The sequence below is a fragment of the Heloderma suspectum genome, chromosome 2, assembly GCF_057233095.1.
Source record: "Heloderma suspectum isolate Gila_16-S chromosome 2, 16-S_ref, whole genome shotgun sequence".
Classification (NCBI taxonomy): Eukaryota; Metazoa; Chordata; class Lepidosauria; order Squamata; family Helodermatidae; genus Heloderma; species Heloderma suspectum.
The window spans coordinates 268,084,077-268,098,723 of record NC_139459.1 but is presented as its reverse complement, the minus strand read 5'-3'; the positions used below and the strand labels follow the sequence as shown (position 1 = coordinate 268,098,723).

The 14,647-nt window shown below is 43.6% G+C and overlaps 1 protein-coding gene across 1 annotated transcript in view; it reads left to right on the top strand.

Moving 5' to 3' along the window:
* The window catches only part of CCDC69 (coiled-coil domain containing 69), a 56,485-nt gene that overhangs the window by 20,059 nt on the left and 21,779 nt on the right, over positions 1–14,647 (top strand). The window contains exon 2 of the mRNA XM_084839188.1: positions 14,162–14,228. Within this exon, the coding sequence (XP_084695314.1) occupies positions 14,162–14,228 (67 nt within the window). The remainder of the gene's footprint in view (positions 1–14,161; positions 14,229–14,647) is intronic.

Here is a 14,647-nt window from a genome sequence, read left to right as displayed (position 1 = left end):
CTTAAACGTTGCTGTAAGAGTCCTTAGCATCCATTCCATACACTGAAACAAGGCCCAGTGCCACCGTGCTTGCTCTCTAAACTTGGATGCCATTGTTGATTATAAGCAGACATGATACAACTAGTTATATCTTTGGAAAGGTCTTGCATCCTGCATCACATGCACAGTGTCCTGGCAGAAAGAGATGCTCCAGTAGTCAGTGCTGTAAATGCGATCATGTACAGAACAGGCAGTACCCAAAGCACTCTGCTTTGTGTCACTGGGCATCTGCGCCCACATCATTATGTTTTTAAATTAAGGCCTTCCCTAGCTTGGAGCTTCTTGAAAAGCATTTTTGTATGACCATTCTTCTTTTCATAGCAGTGGGTACACTACCTTGGGAGGGCAACTGTGTCCTGAAAGGCAGTTTCTACATTATTTAAACAACGAAACAAACACTTACAAGCTTGTGTGTGAGAGGAAAAATGTTTGTTGCTGCAACAATATTTTGGAGACCCAATCCGAACAGTGCTACCTGTGGTGCTCCTTTTCATCCCTCCGTTTGCCATTTGGATTAGTGTAGATCAAAACAGGGATGGGCAGAGGGATTGTGTCAGGGCCAGCATCAAGGGTAGGCATGGTTGGGCACCTGCAGAGGGCCCACACCCCAGTAGGGGCCCAAGGAGAAAAGCTCCCTGGACTTGCTCTTCCTCTTCACCATGGCAGGCAACCTGCTTATTCACCTGCCTCTTGCTCTGGCCCAGACAACAGTGATGGGGAGAAGGAGGAGCAGCAGATGCCACGGCCTACTGCCTCTCAGTCCATCAAGCAAGCAAGTGGCGGCAATGACGAGAATTAGGAGAAAGAGCAGCTGGTGACAATGGCATTGAGAAGGCAGACTCACTGAGGGAGGGGGCCCCATTGAGGATGCCTTGCCCAAGGGCCCTCAAAAGCCTGGAGCTGGCACTGATGTGGGTAATACTTTGAGAACTCTGGCCTAGCAGTGCTTTAGTCTATTCTATCATTGATCATGGGATAAGGGATTATGCAAACCAGCCTTCCCCGACCTGGTGCCCTCCCGATTTGTTGGACTGCAACTCCCATCATTCTCAGTCAGGATGGCCCTTGGGAATTGCAGTCCAGCCCTTCTGGAGGGCACTAGGTGGGGGAAGGCTGATGTAAACACCGTGCAGAGAATGATCTCTCGGGACACACTGTGATCTCTAAATGACACAGCAAGGGACTGTGCATCTTCCCTGAAAGAGTGTGCAAAGAAGTCTTCTCGTCTGTGCTCCCTCTATATCCCACTCTAGAAATAACCTGTACAATAACTTCTGGATGCATGATTATTGAAACAAGTCTGTAGATAAGCAAGACAAGCTTTGCAAGAAGCAAGCAGGGAAGTCAATGACAAATAGAAGCAGGAAGAACTGAAAATCAATTTGTTCAGCGCTGCTGCCGTTTACTGCCAACAATGTGCTAGACATTGTTCATGTGTGAAGTATGGCTGTATGTTATTGTCCCTTGGGACAGGGATGGAGGACATGTGGTCTTCCAGACGTTGGATGGCAACCCCCACTATCTCTCCCCATTGGCTATGCTGGTTAGGGCTCATGGGAGCTGCAGTCCAGCAACATCTGGAGGGTCACATGTTCCCCACCCCTGCCTTAGGTCTATTTTCATAAGAAGTGGTAGCTGCCTAGAGGGAGATGTCTATCTCTCTAGAGAAGCCCTGTTTGCCCCTGTCTCTGTTAACTTTCCCCTTCCGGTGTGGTTTCTCTTGTGTTTGTTCTTAGATGGTAATAGGGATGTCAGAGAATTCCGCCATGGATCTCGGTGAGGCCGAATGCCAGTGCATTTGGCCCCCAAAATCCGTGGCGGAACGAAGCCCCCCCACCCCCCCACCCTGTGAAAGGCATGTGAAATGGGACACCTACCTGCTGCCATTCGCGCTGACTTGCAAATGGTAGCTGCGGCCGCGGCTGCCATTCACTTGATCACTATAGCCGTGATAGACTATGTAAATACTTTACATATTTGTAAAGTATTTGGACGCCATTTGAGGCCCTGTGGAAGCCGTGATAGGCTGCGTAAGTATTTATGTATCCTATCACGGCAAAAAACAGGGAACGCAAATGGCGGCGGCTACAGCGGCCGCCATTTGCGTTCGCTGTTTTGTTTTGTTTTTTGCCGTGATAGGCTACGTAAATATTTACGTAGCCTATCACGGCAAAATACAGGGACGCAAATGGCAGCGGCTATGGCAGCCGCCATTTACATCCCTCCAAGCTGCCCAGTGGCCAGGTGTCCAGCTGCCGGCGGCCCTGGCTGGTGGCTCCGCGGAATCTCTGTGGAGCAGAGCCAGCCGGAGAGAATTTCGGGGGGAGGGACGGAGCGCCTCCCCTCCACCGCGAATGTCACCCTTTGAAAAGGTAAGTGACTTTCGTACATCCCTAGATGGTAAGCCCCTCGGCATAGGGACAACTCAAACGTGTTCTTCATAAAGTGCCATACATGTGGATGGTGCTGTAGAAGTGGATGAATGAATGAACGACATGGCAGCTATTTTTTGACAGAACAACCCATGGGTAAAGCATACCGTGTGCTTGAAACACCGTAAGCCTATCACTAGGCCACATGAATGCCCATGTGATAGCATCTGCTCATGCAGATCTGTCTGGATGTTTGTGGGACAGATCTGCACAGAGGAAGTCACTGTGCCAGCCCAGAAACTGCAGCCACATGGACACTCTGATTCACACAGTCACCCCACTCCGACCCACCGCAAGCTGTTAGACAGTCTGGAAGTCACAGGACAACAAGGGTGCAGTCCTGTGCAATGTGTGAAGAGGCCCAATGTCTCATGGGGTTTGGGGGAATGGGAGAGAGGCCCTTCTTTCTTAGTAACTGAACAATAACTAAAGTTATTTATTTATTTATTTATTTATTTTTATTATTATTACATTTATATCCCACTTTTTTTCCTCCAAGGAACTCAAGGTGGCTCACCTGGTCCTCCTCCTCTCCATCTTATTATCACAACAATCCGGTGAGGTAGGCTAGGCTGAGACTCAGTGACTGGCCCACAGTCACCCAGGGAGCTTCCATGGCCAAGTGGGGACTAGAACCCGGATCTCCCGAGTCCCAGTCCAACACTCTAGCCGCTACACCACACTGGCGCTCAGTAACTAAAATATAGTTGCGCGCCCCCCCCCTCTTCATTGTTGTTAATGCAAGTAAACGTGGCTGCTGCCCTGGGGCTGGAAGGAGTCCCGGCCAAGTCTATATCGCCAAGCAAGGTCCTAAATCCAATTTTTATATAAACCCCCTATTTAAAACCGAAGCTGGGATGGAAACTCTGACAGGTCCCAAAAGCTCAAGTGGGGACGGTAGCAGCAACAGTTGATGCTGTAACAAAGCATTCCATGAGTGATGATGTAACTGCCTGAAGAGCAGCCTGAGCTAGTTCTGTGAGTGCCAGATATTTGGAGGAATTATTAGACCTGAGCCTTATCCTCGTAATTGCCTGTGATTTATTGCCTTCTTTAAAGAAAAAAACACACACACCTAATTCCTGTATTCGCTCTGCGCCCTGGAACAGGCTATATCTGGGCTCGGGAGCTGGCTATAAAAAGCACCATTGCAGCAGTAGATTTGTGGGAGTATACGAGCTAAGCTCTTCACCCAGTTGCCTGGTGGTGTGTCGTGACTGGCTGTCCACTTGCTTGAGTCGAATGGGTGTCTGCGATGTGAAATTCGGGTAAAAGGGAGGTGCATGGCAAGGCTCTTGGAAAGTGCGTCCCACACCCCGGCACAGTGTAGCTTGATGCCAAACAACTCTTTGTTTGTCAGTTCTTTAAGCTGCCTTCATATTTTCCAGCTGTTCCTCCTTCCCAGACACCCCTGGAGGGAATGAGGGGCCCAATTCACTGAGCTCTGGGAAGGTAAAAAGGGTGGGGTCGGGACGCCAGCAACAAGGACCACAAAGAGGAATGCTGGGTGCAAGAGAGAGAAGGTTAATAAGCCCGCTCCAGGGAGGGGGTGGGTGGGTGTGATGATTGCTGTGTGTTTTGAGATGCGTGGGGATCTTTCTTAGCTCTCTGTGCTTCATTGTGTCTGCCTGGAGCAGGACAGAGGAGGGCCCAAGGCTACACTAAGATATTCCCTATTCACACAGCCAAACAGGCGATGATGTGGGAGGGGAGGAAGTGGGATTGTGATGCTAGGCCCATTCCTGACCACACACAGTCATGTGTGTCTTCTGCACCGAGCCTAACTGCGCAATCAGGCACTCTGTAAAAAAGTGGAGATAGACTAGGAGTGTATGACTTACACGCATGTACAGAAGAGCCAATGAATGCATGGAGGCAGGGTCGGGCGGGGCGAGGCCTGCCGTTGCAGTCCCTCTCCCAACCCATGCATTCATCACCCCTTTTCAGGGCTGGATGGACAGGGCTACAGTTGGCATTCTTTGTGCTCCATGGCGAAAGGAAGAAGAAGCAACGGTGTATGTTGAGAGCTAGGGTGCTTCCAGACGGAGGTCTCCTAGTGCTATCAGTTAGAAGGCCTTGTGAGCTATTCCCTCTTGGGGATGGGGTCCTTTGGATGACGGGAATATTGCAACCTCATCTGCAAGTTTCATGAAGGGGGCAGTGTTACAGTTAGCTCATGGGAATTTGGGGCATAGCTAGCCTTAGGATCTCTATAGCCTACAGTGTGGTTTCCTGCTCTTCTTCCTTGCCTTTTATTTTTCCTCGGCTAACTGCCTTTTTAACAGGAGGCATAATTACCAAATAATTCCCATCACAGCTTCCATCATCCCTCACCGCTGGCCACACTGGCAAGGGCTGATGGGAGCTGCAGTACAACAACATCCGGGGTGGGTGAGCGGGCAGCATGCATTCCCCAGCCCAGCCTTCACAAACTTCCTGCAGTGAGGAAAAAGACAGACGAAGTGGTAAGAAAACACAGAAAGGTCATGAGCGGAAGGCGTTGTCATCTGGAACACACCCTCCCTCCCTTGTAAAATGCCATGAAAGAGGCAGGGCAACGGAGGAATAAAAGCCTTGTCTGGAAGCCCCCCTAGCATAGCATAGGAGCTAAAGGTGAAAGAAAAATGACAAGGGAAGCTGAAGATGCCCAACCCTGTGTTTCTCGCATAATGCTAATGCAGGGTCTGGGAGAGACACTTGCAAGGGAGTGGGAGGGGAATACTTTGACCTTCTCCTGCTCACTGATTCTTCCCCACAAACGCCTCCCTCCCAGTGGTTTTTATCCCAGCTGGAATCCAAACACCAAAAATGGCCCTGGCTCCTCCTCCTCTTCCTCTTCTTCCTCCCCCATTTCTTGTGGCAGCAGCAAAAGCAAGAGCAGAGCCCTTTCTTCAGTGGTTCAGCAATCATGTCCTTTCACCCAGACTGCCCTGGGCCTGGATGCTGCATCGTTCCAAGGGAAAGTGTAAGGAGGAAAGGCTCAGTGGCCTTTGGGAAGACTTTTAGTCTTCCCCGCAGCCACTGAACCTGTCCTTGACTACCTTCATGGTGCTTTTCCGCAGTATAACGCTGCATCGAAGCCTAGTGGCTGCGTCACCAAAAAAACACTGCATTTTGCAGTTGCTGACTGCACTGGTGGTGGTGGTAAAGAAAAAAAGGAAGACCCCTGCTGCTAAAGGATATGTAGCCCATCCCACCTGCATTTTGCAGCGCCTGCGTTTTTGGGGGTGCCCCACCCTACTCAGGAGCCAGAATTCGCTCTCCCTCCCCTGTGAAGATCAGACGAAATAATAATTTCAGCAATCCTCATCCCAGGCCTGTTTTCTAATATGCTTTCCTTCCAAATATACTGATCTTGTACCAGCTGCTTGGGAATTTCCTACTACTCGGGCAAGTGAGGGGTGAGAAATAATAGCAGCATTGGAGCACCGGAGTGGACAAAATCAGGGACTTGTGATGAGTTGAAATAGGAAGCAGCAATTTGTGATTTCCCAAGATAGGAGACAGTTGCAAGATTTTAAGGGTTGCTTCACACTTTTTAGGAGAATGTGCAAGACACTCTACGAGTGGTCATAAATTCTATAATATATGCTCAAGGCAACTGTGTGCTTCTTCCAGGGACATTCTACACTACGGTCCCCCCCTCGCTACTGTAACATCTGGCTCACTTGTGCACCACATGACACACTCACTAGCATGGTCCTCCTGCAATTTCTGCCTCTATAGGTATTTTGCAGGCCAATTTTGTGATGAGGCTTTTGTTTACTATGGTGTCCCTGCACTCGTGATTTTGGTGTAGAGAAGCTGTGTGCTATTATGACTTGTATCTTGCTACTGGGAGTGATTTCAGCCTGCCAATGAATTGCCAATTTTACTTCCATGCCTTCGCTTTTCACCTGTAGTAGGGGGCAATGTGGCACTCTCAACAGGAAATAGGGAGTCTGTCCTCTATCTACTGACCATCATTGGCCAGGTTGGATGGTCAACTATTTATTTATTGTTTGGGATGTTACTTTTAAATGCACCACTGCACAGCTGTGTAGCTGTGAATAACTGCAGGGTATTTTTTTAAATAATTTTTCTGCAGAGGAGTGCACCTGCATAGCTGTGCTGCTATGCACAATTTTGCTGTAATGTCTGTGAGGTTGGTTTGGTGTGACAAATCAATGGAGAGTTAAATCAGTGTTTCTTCCCCCTGACCACTTCTTTTTGAAGGAAATAAAGTTTTGAATGGCTATTCAAGCCTTCCCAATTTCCCTCTTCTCTCTTTCACCAATTAGGAAGTTGATAACAATAAACATGTCTACACAGAAGTAAATCCCATTAATTTCTTTTTCTATTTTTTTAAAGAAAAACAAAACACAACAACAACAAGAACAACACAGCAACAATACACATACACTAAAATATCTCTTAAGATTGTAAGATATTTACCTTTGGCTCCCCTTACACAACAAATGCTTATTATTATTATTCTCTAGTTCTTATTTTAGTTATATATCATACATTGAGTTCACAGATATTATCTCCTTTCTCCTAATTTTAACAACAACAGAAAGAAGAGAATCAACCATCTCAAAGTTCAAAATCCACATACATAGATATCATTTTTCTGTATTTCTTGTACAAATTCTATAAAAGGTTTCCAGTCTAACATAAATTTAGTTGTTGATCCTTCTTTAATTATAATAGTAAGGTTTGCCATCTCTGCCAGCTCCATCGTTTTCATGATCCACTCGCTCACAGTTGGTATTGTTTCATTCTTCCACTTTTGTGCATACAATAACCTTGCAGCCATTGTCATGTAGAGAAAGAGGGTTCCCCCCCTTCTCCTTTACAGGTTTATCTGTTAGTCCCAATAGAAAAGTTTCTGGCTTTAGTTCTATAGTAGTCTTTAATATTCTTTGAGCTAAAGACTGTATTCATTTCCAAAATGTTTTAGCTTTTTTACAAGTCCACCATAAATGATAAAACATTCCCTCTTGGTCTTCACATTTCCAACATTTTCCAGAAACACCTTTATACATCTTAGACAATTTAGACGGTGACATATACCATCTATACATCATCTTATAAAAATTCTCTTTAAGACTTAGGGCCAATCTACATTGGACCCACCATCGCAATGAATTCGGTGTCCCGTCGGGTTAAACGCTCTCGTGTTAAAACATGATTATTCACGCTCACCCATTTTCCCCGTTGCAGTGCTTAATCGAATGCGCGAGCTCGGTTCACACTCGAGAGCTGTGCTGTTTTCCTGCTGTTTTCCTGCACGCGCTTGTCTGATCTCGGATGCTAAGCGGGGTCGGCCCCAGTCAGTAGTTGGATGGCGACCGCCTGGGAATCAGGCTTCCTGCACTGGGCAGGGGGTTGTTGTATCTCTTCAAATAAGACTAAGTTTTACCCCTTCCTATCCCCCACTCAGGATGTTTTTTTAAAAAAATTAAGGCGTTATCCTCGAAGAATCGGGGCTTCTCCGCGATGTTTTTTTTTTCTAATTCAGGCATGATCTTCGAAGATTCAAAGTTGTGAAGCTTCACAACCTTGTGAAATACAAAGAGGAACAAGACAAGGTTGCCCATTGTCACTGCTATTGTTTATATTGGTTTTAGAATTATTGAATAGAGATATAAGACAAAATGATAGTTGATAGTTGTAATTTTTCCCATTTTAATAGGCCTTGTTTAATGTCATTCCTCTCTTTAACATAGTTATTTTGAAAAGGCATACAATTCATATTTGTCAAAAGGACTCCGAAATATTTTACTTTCTTTTCAGTTTGGCAGCCAGTCTTATCCATCAACTTTTTTTTTCTTGAACGTTCATATTCTTTGTTAAAAATTTTGTTTTCTGTTTATTAACTTTGAACCTTGCCACTGCTCCGAATTCTTTTAATTTTTTTCATTAAAATTTCAATTTCCTTTAAAGGTTCTTCCAACTTAAACACCAAGTCATCTGCAAAAGCCCTCAGTTTATATTTCTCCTTTTTAATCTTTATTCCTGTAATTCGATCATTTTGTCTTATATCTCTATTCAATAATTCTAAAACCAATATAAACAATAGCAGTTACAATGGGCAACCTTGTCTTGTTCCTCTTTGTATCTCACAAGGTTTAGTCAAATCCCCATTTAAAATTATTTGAGCCTTTTGAACAGCATATACCAATTTCACCAATTTTATAAAGTTTTCTCCAAAGTCCAGTTCTTCTAAAGTCTTAATTAAACATTTCCAATTGAGATTATCAAATGCTTTCTCTGCATCTAAAAACATCAGAGCTGCTTGTTTTTCTGGATGTTTTTCCAAATATTCCACCACATTCAAGACCGTTCTTACATTATCTCTCATCTATCTCCTTGGTAAGAAACCACTTTGGTCCTCATATACAAACTCCTGCAATATTTTCTTGAACCTTTCTGCCAAAATGGTTGTGAATATCTTATAATCATTGTTTAATAATGAGATTGGTCTGTAGTTTTTTGTCAAGGTTAAATCCTGTCCTTCTTTAGGTATTAATGTTATATATGCTGTTTTCCATGTTTCCGGTATCTTCCCCTTTCCTAAAATACTGTTCATCATATTTTTCAATGGTTGTAAAATTTCGTCTTCACACTTCTTATAATATAATCCTGATATTCCATCTGGTCCCGGAGTTTTTCCCAATTTAATTTTTTTTATTGCTTCCACCATTTCATTTACTGTTATTGGGCCATTCATCATTTGTTTTTGTTCTTTGGTAATTTTTGGTAATTTTTTAATGAATATATTTATCCATTAATTCTGGGGAGATATCCTGTCCTTTATACAAATTTGAATAATATTGATAAAAGGCTTTCTGAATTGCCACATTATCGGTTAGTTCTAATCCACTTTCGCTTATTTTCGCTTGTTTTCTTTTCTTTTTCCTTTCTAAGTTTATAGGCCAACCATCTTCCTGGTTTATTAGCAAATTCAAAATTTCTTTGTTTTATGAAGTTTAATTTTGTTTGCATATCCTGGACTGTTAGCATCAACAATTGTTGTTGGAGTAATTTAATTTGTCGGAGAACACTTGCCTTTCCCGGTTTTTTCTTTAGGAATTCTTCTTTCTCCTTTATCTGTTTTAGAATATTTTGTACTTTCTCTTCTCTTTTCTTTTTCAGTTGTGTGTTTTGTTGTATAAAATAACCTCTCATATAGGCCTTACTTGCATCCCATACTGTTAGGATATTTGTTCCCTTGTCCAGATTCAATTCAAAAAATTATCTCAATTTCTTTTTAGTATCATCCACAATACTTTTATTTTGAAATATCATTTCATTGAATCTCCATCTAAAAGTAGTGCTTCTTTTCACAAATGACATAGATATAGGGTTATGGTCCGAAAATGATCTTGGTAGAACTTGTATTTTGCCAGTATTTGTAGCAAGCTCTTTAGTTGTCAAAATCATATAAATCCTTGAAAAAGATTTATGTCTTTCTGAAAAATAAGTACGTATATTCTTTTGAGTTTCCATTTTTATCTCTCCATACATCTACTAAAGCCAAATTGTCCATCAATTCAAAGAAACTTTTAGGTAATTTCCCTTGGTCACACTTTATTTTTTTCTCTGATATTCTACCCATTTGAGGTGCAATCACCCCATTCCAATCTCCCATTAAACACCAACTGTCAAAAGTTAGATCCACGAGTTTGGATAAGAGATCCTCATAAAATTCCGCTTTGTGATCATTAGGTGCATAAACCCCTAAAATCAAAATTGATACACCATTCAGCGTAATTTTAACTCCCACAAAATGACCTTGTTCATCTGATAATACCAATTCTGGTCCCAAATGTGGCTTAATATATAAAACTACTCCACTCTTTTTTCAGCTTGCAGTTATAAACTCTTCACCTAATTTTTTATTAATTAAATATTTGGTATCTTCTTTCTTAATATGAGTTTCTTGTAAGCATATTATATCTTGTTTCAATTTTTGTAAATAGTAAAATATTTTCTTTCTCTTTTGAGGAGCATTCGCCCCATTAATGTTCCAGGTTAAAAATTTATAATCCAATTTTTAGAAAATATAAGATTAAGGTACTTTCTTAATTTCTACCTGTTACACCCTGAGTGTTGTCCTCTACTTGTACACCAGGTTGTAGGTCTGTCCAACCTTTTCCATAAGTTCGAAGGATCTCTCTTGCTTTTTGAACTGAGTTCAACTTAAATCTCTGTTCTCTGTAAAAGAAGACCACACCTTCTGGGAATTCCCATCTAAACATGATCTTTTTCTGTTTCAGGATTGTTGTTAAAAATGTATAATCTCTCTTTTTCCTCAGAAATCTTCCAGGAATTTCTTTCATGACGATAATCTCTTTGCCCACCAGCTTCAATTTAGTTTTATAGTGTTTCTGGAGAATTAAATCCCTTGTCGTTTTCTTTACAAAATGGACAATAATATCTCTGGGTAGACCTTTTGTTTTTGCATATGTCAAATTCAGTCTATAAGCTCGATCTATTTCCATTTCCATGGTTTTCTCTTCTTTACTCAGAAAGGCTGCTATAGTCTTTACCAATTCAGTTCTGAGGTCAGGTTCTGCACTGCCATAACTTTCCACGACCCTTCTAAGACGTAATGAGCGTTCCTTGTCTTTAAGCTCAAGACAAGCTAAGGCATCCTGCTCATGTTCTAACTCCGTAGTTACAATTTCTGCATTATTTTCCAGTACTTCCACTCTGTTTGTCATTATTTTAAATTCTTCTGTTCTTTGATTTAATGCATCATCTAATTTCTTAAATTCTTGTCTCAATTCTTCCTTCGTGTCTTTAATCTTCTCTTTTACTTCCAATACTTGTCTTTCCATCCATTTTTCTATACGTTGTTCAAAGGTGCCCATCCTTTGTTCTATACGTTGTTCAAAAGTGCCCATCTTTGTTCTATGCATAGTTCAAAAGCCTCCATCTTTTTGCTTATAGCATCTATAACATTCTGAGTTTGTCCATCCAGGGCCATCTTTTGTATATCTTGCTTCTGCTCAGGTACCTCTTCCTTGCTTATAGCTGTTGCTTTCACCAATAATTTCGCAGCTCCCGTCAGAGTCTCTTTTAGAGAGCCTTTCCTGGATTTCATATTTCTACTTAATTGTTCTGTAGGCATCTCTTAGGTATTCGCTCTACTATGAGTTGTTCTGATATCCTTTACTGGTTTATCCAAATTCATAGCACTCATTCAATTATCTTCTTCATTACTTCCTTTATAAATCAGTCTATCTGGATATCCAGTAAGTTGTTGATCCTCCAATGCCAAAAGAAATCTCTGTTAATCCCATTAATTTCAATGGTGCTTACTCCCGGGTAAGTGGGTGTGGTGGGCACCAAAGAAAGGAAGAGAAGGAAGTGTTCTTGAAACATGTAATTTGGGGTAGCACAGGGGAGGGGGACATTGGCGTTCCTGTTGGTTTGGAGTGGGGGCTGGAGAATGCATTTTGGTGGAGTGGAGGAAGGGAACATAACTTTGGGGGAAAGAGGAGAGGGGAAAAACTCTCCACCAGCTCCTGTTGTACCCAAGCTGCAGTAAAGGAGAGCAAAGTATCTAGAAAAGCATGTAGCTCTGAAACTCTGATAGACTGAAGAGAGGGAGAAGATCAGGAAGGGGAGTTTGGTGGGCGTAGTGCCCAAGGACATTTTCCTGTGTTGATGTGTAAGATGCAAGTTTTCCATTAGAGACTGTTTCACCCGAGTGAAACAGCCCACAAAATAGGTCAGCACAGTTAACTGTCTGCACAGGTGTGCATGCATTTACCAGAGATACAAAAAGGACCCTGGAACAGCTCACCTGACCTTGTAAACACCCCTCACTTCTTCCACAATTGCAACACCATACATTGGCGTGTGGCACAGAATAGTGTTATAATACTGCACAGAGGATATTTATCCTCTGCACAGTATTTATTAACGTGTGACCACAATGCAGCAGTTGCATTTGAAAAAAATATTCTGTCACAGCCGTGCCTTGGAAAAGACACAGCCTCCAGTGCAGACTGTCCCCCATCCACGTGTATCATATAGATACTTGTGCCTGGAAACTGGGAGTAGCTCTGCCTAGGGATGTCAGAGAGGTCCGCAGCGGATTCGACTGAGTTCGGATTTCTATGAATACAACCTGTAGATTCTGCAGCGGACCAGCTTTTTCTGAGTCATATGGACTTGCAGACCAGATTTTTTTTACTGGGGGGGGGGGGGAATTGGCATAAACTCGCACATGTGCAAGTGGAACGAAGTTCTCGTACATCCCTAAAAAAAGTCAGCGAGCAGGCGATGGAATGAAAAATGCCTGACAATCTGCAAAACACAGACAGAACGGATTTAACAAAATCAATACATCCTAGTTCTGCCTCCCTGACACATGCACACCCAACGGCAAACATGCATTTGCCACCATGCAGTGTGTAATGTGGCCGTAAGAAAAGACTTGCCACCTGTTAAGTGTAGTGGTGCCATCAGGGGAGGACTTTGGGGCCGATGTATAGGGCCCCACTCAGAATAAGCAGGAGAGCCTCCAAATGCAGCAGGGCTGGCATATCACAAAGTTAAGTAATACACATTACCTTCTTAAAGGGAGGAGAAGAGACAATTAAGTCCAGCATCTAAAGTTACCTAACTTCATTAGTGATTAAGGGAAATTAAGGACACAGTCCTATGTGAATAGAGCCTCGTGTGGCGCGGAGTGGTAGGTGGCAGTATTGCAACTGAAACTCTCCCCACGACCTGAGTTTGATCCCAGCGGAAGCTGAGTTCCAGGTAGCTGGCTCAGGTCAACTCAGCCTTCCATCCTTCCAAGGTTGGTCAAATGAGTACCCAGCTTGCTGGGGGGAAAGGTAGTCACGACTGGGGAAGGCAATGGCAAACCACCCCGCTGTAGTCTGCCATGAAACGCCAGTGTAAGCGGCGTCCCTCTAGGGGTCAGTAATGACCCGGTGCTAGGAACCTTTCTTCTTCTTCCTATGTGAATACCCAGCAGCCTCCAAACTCGGAGGCTGCGGAGTATCCAATGAAGGGTGGGAAGACAGAGGAGGCAATCTTCACCTCCGTGCTCCAGTCACCCTGCATTTCTGCTAGATGGGCATTTTCACCTGTTTATCAGCAGCACCATGGAGGGGAAGAGAAGGAGGTTGGGTATGTCTTTTGTATGTTTTATGTAAAGCAAATGGGTCTTAATTCCCCATTCAAGACCAGGTTGCCCCGAATCCTTTGCATTACAGGGATAGCTTGCAACAATATATTGTTGCTGGGAAAATCCATTTTCCCATCAGCTACTGTGAGGATTGCAGCTAAGCTCAGAGGGAAGCCTGAAAGGGGGTGGCAGATGATGTCATCATCCCTGCTTATCAAAAAGTCCCAGTGCTTTGACCCTGTGAGCCCTGCCTCCGCTACAGCACTGATCCTACAACGTAGCTGCTAGTTCTGGATCACCAGGAGACCCCTTTTGATGGGTCTGGAGTGGGCTGCCTGCCTGAGCAGCTGAGGTATTAACTGTACCATAGCTCCCATTTTAGAGGGATTATTGAATAATTTGGTGTCAAGGGGACCCAGAATCAAAGTTTCTCCAAAATGACATGTTTCTTTTCTAATCTTGGTTCAGATTAAACTGACCCCAGCATGAACCAACTTTTTTTCCCTTTTCTTTTTAAAAGTGAGTTATGATTCTGTTTATGTGTTTGCTACAGAAAAAACCCAAAACTCATGCGGGGAAACAGGCTTCCTGTGAACTGATTGCACTGAAGACTGAAAATGGTAAGATGCAGATATACCTTGATCACCTTGAAGCTTCTTCATTTTAAAATCATGAATGTGTGAACCCGCTGATGATGGATACATCCAGCAGCATCCCTGCTGGCACAGCGGTTGGGTAAAGCATTGCCGCGATCAAGGAAACTGGAGTGCCTGATGTTTTTGTTACATTTGTCCATCCTCAATGGTGGCTGGGGCAAATGTGCACAAAGAATGTACTGAATGAACTGGATTCCTTGTGAGTAAAGGTGGAACTAGACATGATGGCAGCAGGTCCATGCTTTGATCATATGTCACTGCCAGGCACCATGAAGTGGGGGGTGGGGAGAGAGATGGGGAGGGATTTCTCACGCAGAAAACTGGTGGGTGGGAGACCCCCAACCACCTTTCTCCTTGTTAGACCCTAGGTCTGAAAATCTGAC